Source organism: Coregonus lavaretus (genome assembly GCF_964263955.1).
Source record: "Coregonus lavaretus genome assembly, chromosome: 29".
Taxonomy (NCBI): domain Eukaryota; kingdom Metazoa; phylum Chordata; class Actinopteri; order Salmoniformes; family Salmonidae; genus Coregonus; species Coregonus lavaretus.
In genome coordinates this window covers 20,392,380-20,408,925 of record NC_140016.1, presented here as the reverse complement: position 1 = coordinate 20,408,925, position 16,546 = coordinate 20,392,380, and the positions used below count along the sequence as shown (strand labels likewise).

At 43.1% G+C, this 16,546-nt stretch overlaps 2 protein-coding genes across 7 annotated transcripts; both read left to right on the top strand.

Moving 5' to 3' along the window:
• Positions 1-259: 259 nt before the first annotated feature.
• On the top strand, positions 260-8,303 carry LOC311104707 (uncharacterized protein). Its single transcript, XM_084146589.1, has 10 exons — positions 260-351; positions 1,119-1,192; positions 1,493-1,626; positions 1,713-1,848; positions 2,023-2,307; positions 2,547-2,882; positions 3,140-3,321; positions 7,525-7,620; positions 7,712-7,855; positions 7,941-8,303. Exons 2-10 carry the CDS (start codon positions 1,141-1,143, stop codon positions 8,151-8,153), a joined length of 1,578 nt encoding a protein of 525 aa, XP_084002715.1. The 5' UTR covers positions 260-351; positions 1,119-1,140; the 3' UTR covers positions 8,154-8,303.
• A 1,990-nt stretch (positions 8,304-10,293) lies between these two features.
• LOC311105293 (pre-mRNA-processing factor 19-like) lies at positions 10,294-16,136 on the top strand. 6 transcript variants are annotated; one of them, XR_014610233.1, is made up of 17 exons: positions 10,294-10,482; positions 11,260-11,409; positions 11,584-11,660; positions 11,770-11,911; positions 12,037-12,110; positions 12,241-12,306; positions 12,457-12,498; positions 12,641-12,715; positions 12,844-12,919; positions 13,034-13,143; positions 13,416-13,571; positions 13,762-13,831; positions 13,920-14,093; positions 14,412-14,494; positions 14,645-14,750; positions 14,981-15,162; positions 15,890-16,136. XR_014610233.1 is itself a non-coding variant. In XM_084147385.1 (16 exons), the coding sequence occupies exons 1-16, from the start codon at positions 10,464-10,466 to the stop codon at positions 15,076-15,078; spliced, it is 1,518 nt and encodes a 505-aa protein (XP_084003511.1). In that variant the 5' UTR covers positions 10,294-10,463; the 3' UTR covers positions 15,079-16,136. The 6 variants fall into 6 exon arrangements, 1 of the variants encoding a protein (XP_084003511.1); XR_014610234.1 differs by having other exon boundaries at positions 14,981-15,250; positions 15,909-16,136; XR_014610235.1 differs by having other exon boundaries at positions 14,981-15,509; positions 15,909-16,136.
• Positions 16,137-16,546: the final 410 nt, after the last annotated feature.

Sequence of the window (16,546 nt, the reverse complement as noted above, 5' to 3'; positions counted from 1 at the left end):
ACAAGTAACAGCATACGAAACAACCTCGTTCACAACCTCCCAGGCTCCTTCTGAGGCTGTGTAGGGAAAAAATAAGGTTGGTTTTTATTAGTTTAATTTTCTTTTTGATAGTTTGGATGAATATTTTTACACCGCATTTTCCCTTTTTAGGGATCTGTATTATCCAGCCAGACAGCAGGTGGCGACATACACATCCAATTGTTGCAAATGCCATTATACCAGAGAAGAAGAAGAACATCGCCAAAGAATACGCAGTTAATTAGGGGTTACGCTGCTTTGTTCATTCACTACATGGGCTTGCAATACAATAATATAAAATATTAGCACTGTATATTTTGCCGTCGTGTATAGGTGAGTGCAAATATAGGCATGTAATACATCTGCATTTTATTCAATGTTGATTCAAAGAAATTGTTCAGCTAAATAACTTACTGTAAAATATATTTTTTGTCGGAGTGCATTAGTTTAATGCCGTCGACAATAGCCTAATACTCTAAGCCAATATTCAGTGAAAAGTATCAGCGTCACAGGTCGGGTGAAATTAGCAGGGCAACATTCTAAAGATAGACTTTTAGCACCCCCTTGTGTAGTTTATTGATGGTGAACAGTGTTTGCTGGCTCGGTAATTGTGGGGAGTGGGGGTGAATGACGAGTGTAATCTTCCACTGATTGTATGCTAGTCCACTAGCTCTGTGGACTAAGTCACCTTTGTTGTGTAGTGATGTTTTTCAATAAACTCCACTGTCGAAACGGAGAGCAGCGATTAAACAATGTGTCATGGGCCATGAATCATGGGCAATCCTATTTTTGTTTTCTGTTGCCTAGTTGTAAAATTATGCAATGGTTTTCTGTAGGCTAGTTGTAAAATTATGCAATGGTCATCAGGCACTAGATTAATTGTTGGAATACCGTACTGTTAGCCTATGTTGTATTGTACAACGAATTTTCTGTCCACTTTCTAACATCTATTATGTCTAACACATATTCAACTATGTTAAAATATGTCTAACAAATCTTTCATAGATAATAAAGTAGGCATTATTTTGAAGGATACACGTGAAATTTAATTAGAACTAGCTATACAGTAAAACTCTGACCCAGTGGGTGTGTCTCTACAGTTGTCTTGTCTGTCCTCAGAACATGCACCTCAGTATCCTACTGAGTGCCCTTCTCAGCATCCATGTCTCTTTGGGTAAGTTGGGCTTTTTTGCCATTTTACTATTATAGCTTTTGCGTCAAGTTCAAGATGGTGGTTCAACCTGTGATTACTGTACAGTAGTATTATGTTGGAAGAATTTGATTCCCATCTCTCTCTCTCCCTCTAGCTTTCTCTTTGTCCAGTATCGTTGTGGTTGTTTTTCAATTCACGTAAAGTCACGCATGGATTTGTAAAAATGCAGAACATTTCTGTTGATCATTTCTGACCATGTACTTTTGCCCCTCCCATCAATGTGTAATTCTTCCTCCCTCTATTTGTCCCTCTCTTTTTCAGGATGGAATGAAGACTTCCAGATAGTGTGTTCTGGACGAGAGTTCCGCCTGCCGGTCTACTCAGGGTCAAGGATCGTGACCTTTACCCCCAGCTACCCTCCAGGACCTAGAAGAGTGCTACTGGAGAACAACAATGTAGGTACAGTAGCGTGTGTACAGCGTGTGTACAGCATGTGTACAGCGTGTTCCTGTATGCTAAGCATTGCTATTGTGTCTTGTAGTTGAAGGACCCGCGGTTTGAGTGGACCAAAGATAGGACATTGCTGTTGAAGGACGTCACACACAGTGACCAGGGGCTCTACTCTATCAAGCTGTCATCTGGATTCACTGATGAGACCGTTCGCCTCACTGTCTCAGGTACAACTCAGCCGCAGGGACTACCTCTCTCGATCTTTCTCTCTATTATTTTCTACTGTATGTCTCTTTCTCTATAATATTGTATAATTATTAATTATATCTGTTGAAATTGATTGTATGACATTTGAAACATTTTATGACTCTCAATATAATCTCTCTTTCGCCCTTTCTCAGAATGTATAAAAACCTTCAGACGGGGCTATGGGGAGACCTTTCAGCACAACATCCCTAAAGATGGCTCCCTGCTGGAGTTCTCTCCCCGGCGCTCCCCCCCTGATTCCCAGCCAGTGGTACTGTGGAACCGGACGGACCTTGAGACCAGTGAGGCGGGCCGGGGGAGGCTGGGGTCGGACGGGAGGGTCTGGGTGGCAGAAAGGGTGACCCAGGCAGACCAGGGAAACTACACCATCAGAGACGAGAATGGGAAAGTAATCTCCCGCAGCAAACTCACTGTCAATGGTGAGCGCTGAAAATATCTAGATTGAGGGTTAAGAGAGCGATGGGGAGATGGGAGGCTAGGAGAGGAGAGAAAGCGGTATTAGTTCTTGGAGCAGTCTGATAAATTGTCCAAACTGACACTTAATGCTTGTATCTATCTGATTCTTTCTTTCATCCTGATGTCCCTCACCATCATCATTCCTCTCCACTCTTTCCCATATTCTCTTTCTCACTCCTCATTATCCCCTGTGTGTGTGCAGGGCACACCTTCAATGTCACCCGCTTCTTCAAGGAGTCTCTAAACCTTCCCCTGTTTCTCCCTGTCCCTCATGTCCACCTCATTTTTACCCCCTCCCTGCACCCGTCCAACCCCTCCAATGTTCCCCTTGACTCCCGGTACTCCCGCCCCGTGCAGCTGATCAGGGACGGGCAGATCGTGGACCAGGACCCCCGGTATCGGGGCCTCATCTCTCTGTGGAGAAACAGGACTGTCAACGAGGTGGTCATCACCAGGCTGAGTGCAAAGCATGATGGGATGTATGAGATTCGAGATCAGGACGGAAACCTGGTGTCGTCTACCGTTCTCCATGTGGTCGGTGAGGGACAGTGATTGTGTGTGTGTCTGTGTGAGCAACAGCTTATCCCTTTACACGATGCAGAGGTCATATCTTTCTAGATCTCCCCTCTCACTTGCTCTTTCTCTCTGATTCAGAGGGGTTGGGTTAAATGCGGAAGACCCATTTAGATTGAATGCATTCAGATGTGCAACTGACTAGGTATCCCCTTTCCCTTCATTTATTTTCTTTCACACTCTGTATCTATGGCTCTACTGATTCTTTGTTTCTCTCTCCAGATAAGACTGCTAGATGGAGAGCGGTCCTCAAGTCTATCAGCGTCCCTTCTGGCATGTTTGTGACTTTGGCTGGTTTCATCCTATTTATGAAGCGCTACCCTAACTGCAGCCTCACTATGATCATCAACGGCCTAAGAGGTCACCACACACCCGCAGCTAACCCGCCAAGAGTCAATGTCCAGGTGACGGCTGTAGAGTGAGAGATGTGTGAGCTTGGAAGGTAGAAGCAATATGGCAGGGTTATTCCAGGGTTTGTGTGTGTGCAATGCTTTGAGCCTGTTGTCATGGTACTATGTTATCCATCCATTTCAACTGTATGTTATCGCATTCTGAAGTGACTGTCAGAGTAAGAATAGAACCAGTCCTTTGCGCCAGTCTGAATTTCCTCAGGCATCAGTTCCTTCCACATTTAAATTGGGTCAAGGGTCACATACAGCTTCTCTGTGGATGGTTTATGTTTGTCTTCCTGTGTGTTCCCCTGTGTCTCTATGCTGACTGAGTATACAAAACATTTAAGAACACCTGCTCTTTCCATGACATACACTACCGGTCAAAAGTTTTAGGACACCTACTCATTCAAGGGTTTTTCTTCATTTTTACTATTTTCTACATTGTAGAATAATAGTGAAGACATCAAAACTATGAAATAACACACATGGAATCATGTAGTAACCAAAAAAGTGTTAAACAAATCAAAATATATTTTATATTTGAGATTCTTCAAATAGCCACCCTTTGCCTTGATGACAGCTTTGCACACTCTTGGCATTCTCTCAACCAGCTTCACCTGGAATGCTTTTCCAACAGTCCTGAAGGAGTTCCCACATATGCTGAGCACTTGTTGGCTGCTTTTCCTTCACTCTGCGGTCCCACTCATCCCAAACCATCTCAATTTGGTTGAAGTCGGGGGATTGTGGAGGCCAGGTCATCTGATGCAGCACTCCATCACACTCCTTTGTAAAATAGCCCTTACACAGCCTGGAGGTGTGTTGGGTCATTGTCCTGTTGAAAAACAAATGGTAGTCCCACTAAGCCCAAACTAGATGGGATGGCGTATCGCTGCAGAATGCTGTGGTAGCCATGCTGGTTAAGTGTGCCTTGAATTCTAAATAAATCAGACAGTGTCACCAGCAAAGCACCCCCACACCATAACACCTCCATGCGTTACGGTGGGAAATACACATGCGGAGATCATCCGTTCACCCACACCGCGTCTCACAAAGACATGGCAGTTGGAACCAAAAATCTCCAATTTGGACTACAGACCAAAGGACAAATTTCCACCGGTCTAATCTCCATTGCTCGTGTTTCCTATTTTGTTGCATTACAACCTGTAATTTAAATGGATTTTTGTTTGGATTTCATGTAATGGACATACACAAAATAGTCCAAATTGGTGAAGTGAAATGAAAAAAAATACAGTCGGGGGGGGAAAAGTATTTAGTCAGCCACCAATTGTGCAAGTTCTCCCACTTAAAAAGATGAGAGGCCTGTAATTTTCATCATAGGTACACGTCAACTATGACAGACAAAATGAGAAAAAAAAATTCAGAGAATCACATTGTAGGATTTTTTATGAATTTATTTGCAAATTATGGTGGAAAATAAGTATTTGGTCAATAACAAAAGTTTCTCAATACTTTGTTATATACCCTTTGTTGGCAATGATACAGGTCAAACGTTTTCTGTAAGTCTTCACGAGGTTTTCACACACTGTTGCTGGTATTTTGGCCCATTCCTCCATGCAGATCTCCTCTAGAGCAGTGATGTTTTGGGGCTGTCGCTGGGCAACACGGACTTTCAACTCCCTCCAAAGATTTTCTATGGGGTTGAGATCTGGAGACTGGCTAGGCCACTCCAGGACCTTGAAATGCTTCTTATGAAGCCACTCCTTCGTTGCCCGGGCGATGTGTTTGGGATCATTGTCATGCTGAAAGACCCAGCCACGTTTCATCTTCAATGCCCTTGCTGATGGAAGGAGGTTTTCACTCAAAATCTCACGATACATGGCCCCATTCATTCTTTCCTTTACACAGATCAGTCGTCCTGGTCCCTTTGCAGAAAAACAGCCCCAAAGCATGATGTTTCCACCCCCATGCTTCACAGTAGGTATGGTGTTCTTTGGATGCAACTCAGCATTCTTTGTCCTCCAAACACGACGAGTTGAGTTTTTACCAAAAAGTTCTATTTTGGTTTCATCTGACCATATGACATTCTCCCAATCATCTTCTGGATCATCCAAATGCACTCTAGCAAACTTCAGACGGGCCTGGACATGTACTGGCTTAAGCAGGGGGACACGTCTGGCACTGCAGGATTTGAGTCCCTGGCGGCGTAGTGTGTTACTGATGGTAGGCTTTGTTACTTTGGTCCCAGCTCTCTGCAGGTCATTCACTAGGTCACCCCGTGTGGTTCTGGGATTTTTGCTCACCGTTCTTGTGATCATTTTGACCCCACGGGGTGAGATCTTGCGTGGAGCCCCAGATCGAGGGAGATTATCAGTGGTCTTGTATGTCTTCCATTTCCTAATAATTGCTCCCACAGTTGATTTCTTCAAACCAAGCTGCTTACCTATTGCAGATTCAGTCTTCCCAGCCTGGTGAAGGTCTACAATTTTATTTCTGGTGTCCTTTGACAGCTCTTTGGTCTTGGCCATAGTGGAGTTTGGAGTGTGACTGTTTGAGGTTGTGGACAGGTGTCTTTTATACTGATAACAAGTTCAAACAGGCCATTAATACAGGTAACGAGTGGAGGACAGAGGAGCCTCTTAAAGAAGAAGTTACAGGTCTGTGAGAGCCAGAAATCTTGCTTGTTTGTAGGTGACCAAATACTTATTTTCCACCATAATTTTCAAATAAATTCATTAAAAATCCTACAATGTGATTTTCTGGATTTATTTTTCTCAATTTGTCTGTCATAGTTGACGTGTACCTATGATGAAAAGTACAGGCCTCTCTCCTCTTTTTAAGTGGGAGAACTTGCACAATTGGTGGCTGACTAAATACTTTTTTTCCCCACTGTAACTTGTTTCAAAAAAGTATAGAAAATAAATAACGCAAAAGTGGTGCTTGCATATGTATTCACCCCCTTTGCTATGAAGCCCCTAAATAAGATCTGGTGCAACCAATTACCTTCAGAAGTCACATAATTAGTTAAAGTCCACCTGTGTGCAATCTGTGTCACATGGTCTGTCACATGATCTCAGTATATATACACCTGTTCTGAAAGGCCCCAGAGTCTGCATCACCACTAAGCAAGCGGCACCATGAAGACCAAGGAGCTCTCCAAACAGGTCAGGGACAAAGTTGTGGAGAAGTACAGATCAGGGTTGGGTTATAAAAAAATATCAAACTTTGAACATCCCACGGAGCACCATTAAATCCATTATTAAAAGGAGGGCATTCATCAGAGAGGCAACAAAGAGACCAAAGATAACCCTGAAGGAGTTGCAAAGCTCCACAGCGGAGATTGGAGTATCTGTCAATAGGACCACTTTAAGCCGTACACTCCACAGAGCTGGGCTTTACGGAAGAGTGGCCAGAAAAAAGCCATTGCTTAAAGAAAAAAATAAGCAAACATGTTTGGTGTTCGCCAAAAGGCATGTGGGAAAATCCCCAAACATATGGAAGAAGGTATTCTGGTCCTTTTTGGCCATCAAGGAAAACGCTATATCGGGCACAGCTGTTAATTGAAATGCATTCCAGGTGACTACCTCATGAAGCTGGTTGAGAGAGTGCCAAGAGTGTGCAAAGCTGTCATCAAAGCAAAGGGTGGCTATTTGAAGAATCTCAAATATAAAATATATTTTGATTTGTTTAACACTTTTTTTGGTTACAACATCATTCCATATGTGTTATTTCATAGTTTTGATGTAATCACTAATTTTCTACAATGTAGAAAATAGCAAAAATAAAGAAAAACGTTTGACCGGTAGTGTAGACTGACCAGGTGAATCCATGTGAAAGCTATGATCCCTTATTGATGTCACCTGTTAAATCCACTTCAATAAGTGTAGATGAAGGGGAGGAGACAGGTTAAAGAAGGATTTGTAAGCATTGAGACATGCATTGTGTTTGTGTGCCAATCAGAGGGTGAATGGGCAAGACAAAATAATATAGTGCCTTTGAATGGGTTATGGTAGTAGGTGCCAGGCGCACCGGTTTGTGTCAAGAACTGCAATGCTGGGTTTTTCAAGCTCAACCGTTTGGATCAGCATCCCTGTGGAATGCTTTTGACACCTTGTAGAGTCAATGCCCTGTTGAATGAGGCTGTTCTGAGGGAAAAGGGGGGGGTGCAACTCAATATTAGGAAGGTCTTCCTAATGTTTGGTATACTCAGTGTAGTGGTTGTGATATTTACATAGTTGTTTTGTTTGTCGCCTGCAGGACTACAGTCCGCCCAGCCCCCAGCCCTGTGGTTTTTACGGTCATTCACGGCAGATTGCAACGCCAAAAATATGGAGCCCCAGACCTACACATTCGGTAGGTAGATGGTAAAGTTGTAAATGTAGGCTCTTTCTTATGTTTTTCTTTTTACCATTCTTAATTTCTATATTACGTGTGTCTGTTTCAGGGTTACACTCCTGTTGTGGACAGTGCACCACGTGTAGTGAACAGTGCACCACAGCCCTCCCCTGAGCCAGTGAGGACTGGGAGTAAACAGGAGACAGACAGACTTAGAGTTGAGACTGCCACTACTCACACTCCGAGTAGAGAGGTAAATACACACACTGTTATTTCTATATTCTGTCTCACAATAGACAGTTATATTCTATTCTTTATCTTTGACTCTCTCTTCTCAGGAGACTGCTGGCAGCGAGAGGGAGATCTCCTTTTCTGTCGCTGGCGCCTCCGACTGCCTCCACTCATCTGAAGACTGCTTTCAGTTCCAGATCAAGAAAGAGGGAGTCGAGAGATGGAGCAATGCAGAAGACTACTTCTCCACACTTCCACTGGACACGGATACCTCGGAAACTTGCAGCGTCTACATTTCTGACAAACTCAACTTCCTATAGAGCACAGAGAAGAGGAGTGAATGGAGGTAAAGAGAGGGAGGAGATAAAATAGTGGAGGGAGATATATACAGTGGGGGGAAAAAAGTATTTAGTCAGCCACCAATTGTGCAAGTTCTCCCACTTAAAAAGATGAGATAGGCCTGTAATTTTCATCATAGGTACACGTCAACTATGACAGACAAATTGAGGGGGAAAAATCCAGAAAATCACATTGTAGGATTTTTAATGAATTTATTTGCCAATTATGGTGGAAAATAAGTATTTGGTCACCTACAAACAAGCAAGATTTCTGGCTCTCACAGACCTGTAACTTCTTCTTTAAGAGGCTCCTCTGTCCTCCACTTGTTACCTGTATTAATGGCACCTGTTTGAACTTGTTATCAGTAACAAAGCCTACCATCAGTAACACACTACGCCGCCAGGGACTCAAATCATGCAGTGCCAGACGTGTCCCCCTGCTTAAGCCAGTACATGTCCAGGCCCGTCTGAAGTTTGCTAGAGTGCATTTGGATGATCCAGAAGAGGATTGGGTGAATGTCATATGGTCAGATGAAACCAAAATATAACTTTTTGGTAAAAACTCAACTCGTCGTGTTTGGAGGACAAAGAATGCTGAGTTGCATCCAAAGAACACCATACGTACTGTGAAGCATGGGGGTGGAAACATCATGCTTTGGGGCTGTTTTTCTGCAAAGGGACCAGGACGACTGATCCGTGTAAAGGAAAGAATGAATGGGGCCATGTATCGTGAGATTGAGTGAAAACCTCCTTCCATCAGCAAGGGCATTGAAGATGAAACGTGGCTGGGTCTTTCAGCATGACAATGATCCCAAACACACCGCCCGGGCAACGAAGGAGTGGCTTCATAAGAAGCATTTCAAGGTCCTGGAGTGGCCTAGCCAGTCTCCAGATCTCAACCCCATAGAAAATCTTTGGAGGGAGTTGAAAGTCCGTGTTGCCCAGCGACAGCCCCAAAACATCACTGCTCTAGAGGAGATCTGCATGGAGGAATGGGCCAAAATACCAGCAACAGTGTGTGAAAACCTTGTGAAGACTTACAGAAAACGTTTGACCTGTGTCATTGCCAACAAAGGGTATATAACAAAGTATTGAGAAACGTTTGTTATTGACCAAATACTTATTTTCCACCATAATTTGCAAATAAATTCATTAAAAATCCTACAATGTGATTTTCTGGATTTTTTTTCTCATTTTGTCTGTCATAGTTGGCGTGTACCTATGATGAAAATTACAGACCTCTCTCATCTTTTTAAGTGGGAGAACTTGCACAATTGGTGGCTGACTAAATACTTTTTTCCCCCACTGTATATGATCATATCTGTTCATGGCTGCTTGTCGCTATAGTGCCTAATACTCAATACTCAAAAAGTGCCTTCCTGATTGAGTATTGAGTATTACTTCATATAATGTATGTATGATCATTTTATGATCATTCTTTTTAAGCATCAAATGAGCAATATCCTGGATTTGGAATATCATTCATTTGTCAAATGTTCCCAGAACTCAACCCAACAATTACTTTGCTGCTACCTATCTTGAACCCTCAGGACGACACATTTTAACCATAGATTGTATATTTGCAGTAATATGTGTGTAAATATATTGTTATGGTAGGCAATGTTAAAGAAGAAATTAGGAATTTGAAGATTTCGTAGTAGATTGATAAGGGAATGGCCTATCAATCTAAAAGCATATCTAACTGCATGTGTTACCTACTATTAATCCAGTGAATTAACACAATAATCACTTTATTTTATTTTATTTTTTACATATTAAGTAAACTTTGAGTGATTTTCTATAAAATGGTGTACATATGAGTATATGACTTATTATTTTCACCAGGTATTTACATTGTCATTGAGGGTTTTATAGAATGGATTATGAACTCTTTATTGGCATCAATCTGAAACTGTGTCAATATGATTTTCATATCATACTTTCCCAAGGTTTTCTTGTGTATTATTAACGTATCATTGGTTTGTGAGTCAAATAATGAGGCATGTTGAAGAAAATAAAACTAGTTTAATGACCGTAGGGGGCGGTGATTTGTATTACTGTTTGAATGAGCTGAAAACAGAACGAAGAAGAGGCCGCGTTGGAGAACTGATACTATCCCAGCATGCAATGTTTTTGAAGCGGCAATCAAACGCCAGCGTGCGAACTTGGAACAAAAATAAAGTAGGCACAATAACGTTAGTTGCCTTTCAGGCAAAACATTTCAAGGTAGTTTGACATCAAAAGTAACACCAACGGTTCATGCTTAGCGGCAGAGGGACGTGCACTTGAAAGATGTCTTTGGTTTGCGCAAGTAAGTTGAACATGCCTCTCGTTAAATGAGCTAGCTAACGTTAGCCATCATTGGCTACCTAGCAGTGTGCAACGCTAGCTAACGTTAGCTTGTAGCTGATTGTTTGTAGTCTGTCACTTTTTAGCAACATGGTATTCATGGTGGCTTACCAGTTGGTTATATTTGTTAACCGTAACAGCTCTAATCTATTCATGAAATGATAATTGTACGTATCCGCTTACTCAGACTGGTCTCATTGACTAGACGTAACATAGTAAACGTAAATCCGGGAACTTCAAATTAGTATAGTATGTTAGTTTTGAAATTCGAATACGCGAACTTATAACAACCCAAATGTTGCGTGTTCGAATCTCATTACGGACAACTTCAGCATTTTAGCTAGTTAGCAACAACTTACTACTTTTTAGTTACTTTGTAACTACTTAGTATGTTAGCTAACCTTAACCATTTAACCTAACTCCTATCCTTAACCCCTAGAGCTAGCTAACGTTAGCATTAGCCACCTAACTAACTTTAGCTACAACAAATTGGAATTCATAACATATACCCTTTGTAACATTGAACATTTTGCAGATTCGTAACATTGTACGAATTGCAATTCGTAGCATATCATACGAATTGTAATTCGTAACATATATGAAATGGATGATGGACATCCACAAATTAGCACATACCATACGAAACGTAACATATACTAAATTGAGGGTCTCGGATTCACATACAGAATAATACGAAATGCTCTGAGACCACGTTGACTTACTCAACCCCCCTACTCAGTTTCCAATGAGGTCCCGGAGCACCCATGCGTGTCCCCGGTGTCCAACCAGGTGTTCGAGCGCCGACTGATCGAGAAGTTCATCGCGGAGAATGGAGTAGACCCAATGAATGGCCAACCACTGTCCGAGGAGCAACTTATCGATATTAAAGGTAAACAGAGGGTGGGAATAGACAGTCAACGTAATCAGTGTAGGGTCAATCACATCAAACATGTACTGATATTAGTTTTAGCTTAAGAAGGAGAACTGAGTTGGTTCAATGTATTCAAAGATTTTGGAATGGATTTGAATCATTGTTTTTGCTGCTCTTTCTTCTGTTGCCCAGTGTCTCATGCTATCCGACCAAAGGCTGCCTCCGCTACCAGTATCCCTGCCATACTCAAGTCTCTGCAAGATGAGTGGGTGAGTGTCTAGACTGTCTGGAGTTTGTGGTCTGGCTGTGGACCGTGTTAGAGCAGAATACTGTTCCTCAGTCGTATTAAATCTCTCCCTCAATGTCTTCCCTTTCAAGGATGCGGTGATGCTCCACAGTTTCACTCTGAGGCAGCAGCTGCAGACGACTCGCCAGGAGCTCTCTCACGCCCTCTACCAGCATGACGCAGCCTGCAGAGTCATCGCCCGTCTCACCAAGGAGGTCACTGCAGCCAGAGAGGGTAAGAGAGAGCCAAGGTGGCTTTAGTGGGGATCTCTATAGTCTGAAGTGTTTTTCCTCATCTCCTCTCCTTCACTGACCTGTGAAGGCCAATGCTTACTCTGTGCCCATTCTCCCATTCTACAGCACTGGCCACACTCAAGCCCCAAGCCGGATTGGTCGCCCCTCAGGCTATGCCCGCCTCTCAGCCAGCCGCTGGGGTGAGTGATTGGCCTAGATTCTCATCCATCAAACATAATTCCTGTCTATCAGAGACTGAGGATACATGCTGTCTCTCTTTCTCTTTTCTAACTCATCTTCTCTGTGTTGGTTTACCCCTCCCTCTCGCAGGGTGCAGGTGGGGAGCCCATGGAGGTTAGTGAGCAGGTGGGAATGACTCCAGAGATCATCCAGAAGGTAAGAGCTTTTCCCCCCCTTTCCCTCTTTTTATCCCCTGTGATTAGTGTTCTCATTACTCTTGAGACCCTCCCAATATGGGAATGGATTTGTGATTCATTGAATTCTGTTTAAAGTCTATTTTTCGCTCCTCTGCTGCTCTGTTTTCAGCTCCAAGATAAGGCCACCGTCCTTACTACAGAGAGAAAGAAGGTACGATTTTAATTCAAGAAAATGTCTGTCTCATGCGTTGTAGGATTGCAGAGATGGATGATCAAACCACTCAATCTTTTAATACACCCTCTCATTTAGTCCCTTATGTTTGCTCACTCCTCCCTTCTCCCTCCCTAACCAGAGAGGTAAGACCGTGCCAGAGGAGCTGGTCAGGGCTGAGGATCTCAGCAAGTACCGCCAAGTGGCTTCCCACGCTGTGAGTACCACTGTCTGTCTGTAGGACTGTAATAACCTGTAGTTGGACTGACTGAGCTGCTTAGTACTATCTGAGGTTGCCCTGAACTGTCTGTCCATATAGTGACCATGTTCTTTTGAATCTCTTAGGGTCTTCATAGCGCCAGTGTCCCAGGAATCCTGTGTATGGACCTCTGTCCTTCAGACACCAACAAAGTACTCACTGGTAAGCACACTCTTCTTTTTTTTTTATCGCTCTCCCCCACTTATTATTTTCTCTCCATCTCTTTTTCTTGCATATCTAAACAATGTAAATGATGACTGTATTCTGTGTTGCCAGGTGGGGCTGATAAGAACGTGGTGGTGTTTGATAAGAAGGAGGAACAGATCATCACCACCCTTAAGGGTCACACCAAGAAGGTCACCTCTGTCATCTACCACCCCTCCCAGGTAACAGACCTGTCCAGACACCTGTCCTGGGTGGAACTTCTACAACATAGGATCTAAAAGAATGAACTATGCCACTTTTCATAGAGGTTATCTGAGCATTGTACATACAGTGAAATTCCAAGTAAAGGAGGAGTTAAAAGATGAGGGCTTGATCTTTGTACCTTGTTGAACATGTGCTGTGTCCTAGTTTGTAACCTGCACTAACTAACTTGCCTGATTTCCTTCCACACACTTTCTTTTATTTATATTTTCTGTCTTTCTTTCCTCTCCAGTCGGTGGTGTTCTCTGCCTCTCCAGACAGCACCATCCGGGTGTGGTCCGTTACTGGGGGCAACTGTGTCCAGGTGGTGCGAGCTCACGAGGCGAGCGTGACTGGGCTGTCACTTCACGCCACCGGAGACTACCTGCTTAGCTCCTCTGAGGACCAGGTCAGTCTCCTGTACTGTTACAACACCCGGGCCCACCATATTGTCACAACACCCGGGCCCACCATATTGTCACAACACCCGGGTCACCTGTTCTGTGGAATAGAATGCACCTGCTGTACTGTTGTCAATAGTAAATGATGGCGTCTGTGTTGGTGGATGTGTGTTAACACTCTGTTACTCTCTCTTTCAGTACTGGGCCTTCTCCGACATCCAAACTGGCCGAGTCCTTACCAAAGTCACTGATGAGGCTGCTGGTGTTGGTAAGTGTGTTTGTGGTCTGCACATATGAATACGGAAACTGGGTTCCGGTTTTCCCTGTGTCACATATTTATTCCCTCCTCTCCCCAGCTCTTACTTGTGCTCAGTTCCACCCTGACGGTCTGATCTTTGGGACGGGAACTGCCGACTCCCAGATCAAGATCTGGGATCTGAAGGAGCGCACCAACGTGGCCAACTTCCCTGGCCACTCCGGCCCCGTCACCTCCATTGCCTTCTCTGAGAACGGATACTACCTGGCCACAGGTCAGTCTCTCTCCAACCACCGAGCCAATAGAGATTGTACTCTAACTATTTGCACATTGTTACAACACTGTACATAGCCATAATCATGTCTCTATTCTTTTGAAACTGATGTGTAATGTTTACTGTTAATTTCTAATTTGTTTATTTCACTTTCGTTTGATCTATTTCACTTGCTTTGGCAATGTAAACATGTTTTCCATGCCAATAAAGCCCTTTTGAATTGATATACAATCTGTAAAATGTAATCACAAAACAGTGTAAATTATGTTGTATTTCTCATGGATTCCCTGACCTAGTCTCTCTCCCGCTCTGCTCCAGGTGCCCAGGACAGCTCTGTGAAGCTGTGGGATCTGAGGAAACTGAAGAACTTCAAGACCATCGCCCTGGACAACAACTACGAGGTGAGAATGAGAGACCATGCGGAGTCTGCTAGCTACAATATTCCCCATCTCTCGGACAAGAGTAATTAATTTACTGCAAATAACATGGTTATTTCTTGTGGAGTTTTTCAGCGGAACCTTATTCTCGCTCTCTCTCTCGTTCTGTCTCAGGTTAAGTCTCTGGTGTTTGATCAGAGTGGTACATACTTGGCTGTGGGTGGATCTGACATAAGGGTGTACATCTGCAAGCAGTGGTCGGAGGTCCTAAACTTCAGCGGTGAGAAACATTCATAGCCTCTTACATTTATATCCACATTCAACCTTCATCTGACCTTGTTTGCTCACTGTAAACCAGTGATAAAAACAATTCATACATGCGTACACATGGGGAGGAAAAACTGTGTCCTATGGCATGCCTCATCTTACAGTAGTCACCTTCATGTCTGTCTTTTTTTTTTTTTCATCTTTAAACATGTCTTTCTTTCTTCCCTCTTCCTCTTTTTCCAGACCACTCTGGCCTGGTGACCGGTGTGGCGTTTGGAGACAATGCTCAGTTCCTTTCCTCCGCCGGAATGGACAGAAGCCTCAAGTTCTACAGCCTGTAAATTAGTACAGACAGACAGATTGAGGAAGTGAGAGGAGAGAGAGAGGATAGTATTGGGGGCGGTGGTTAGGTCTAATCTAGACCTGTGCGACCAATTTGACTCGGCTGCAGTCTGGTTTGGGGTTTGAGAAATATGGACCGGTGATCAGAGTGTAGTGGGTTGACTGGCCTAGGCAGGAGCTTTTCAGTCACATTTACCAGCAGTTGATGGTCTTAGCATTTTTTAAAATTAAATTTGTGTTGATCTGTAGTTATTTAGGATCCCAGGGTGGTTGGAGGAACAGTATTTAGGTTTTCCCTTCATTTATTCTCCTTAAATACCTCCCCAAACCTCTGTTCTACTTTGCTGGTTAGACCAACAGTACTCTTCTGTTGAAATATTATTTTTGTTTGAACTAAGTTTTGTCACATTATTGTATAAGCCAATTCCCTGTATTGATGTGTTTCTTGATTCTTAGCCAGGAGATCCGAACCGCTTCCTTACAGCTGCACTAGGGTCGGACAGCATTCCTGTGTAGATTAAGACACCGCAGAGATTGAACACTGCTAGTTTTAGTATCAGAAGCCACAGCAGCCATTTTGGAATGGATTGGCTGACACTGCCATTCCATAACGGCTGCTGTGGCTTATGCTACCTAGCATGAGGATGAAAAGGACAGTTTTCCGGAAGAAGTAGCAGTTGTTCAATCTTCTCGGTGTAACAGTTGGGATAATGGGACAATTCAGAGTACAATGCATTTCTCATCCCTGGATTGAGGTACGTTTTCCAAGCCATATCTGGCGAAGGCTCCGCAGTGTCTAAATCTACACAGGAATGCTGTCCGACCCTAGTGCAGCTGTAAACAAGCTGGCTACTTAATCACTTATATTCCCTTCAACCCTTTTTCCACCTCAATAAATAGTGATTTATGTAAAAACACCCAGCTATTTGCTTGATCAATGGAATGTACTGTATCTGTCTCAAGTTGTCATTTCAGCCTGTCTGAGGCACCAGTATGACTTTGATCCCAATAAAGACTCGGTGTGCTCTGTTTGTACAGTGCCTTCAGAAAGTATTCACACCCCTTGAGTTTTTCCACATTTTGTTGTTACAGCCTGAATTTAAAATTGTTGTTTTTTTGTCACTGCCCTACACTGGAATTTAGTTTAGTTTTTTATTTACTAATAAATTACACGCTGAAATGTCTTGAGTCCATAAGTATTCAACGACTTTGTTATGGCAAGCCTAAATAAGTTCAGGAGTAAAAATGTGCTTTCCAAGACACAAGTTGCATGGACTCGCTCTGTGTGCAATAATAGTATTTAACATGATTTTTGAATGACTACATCGTCTCTGTACCCCACACATACAATTATCTACAAGGTCCCTCAGTCAAGCAGTGAATTTCAAACAGATTCAACCACAAAGACCAGGGAGGTTTTCCAATGCCTCGCAAAGAATGGCACCTATTGGTAGATGGGTAAAAATG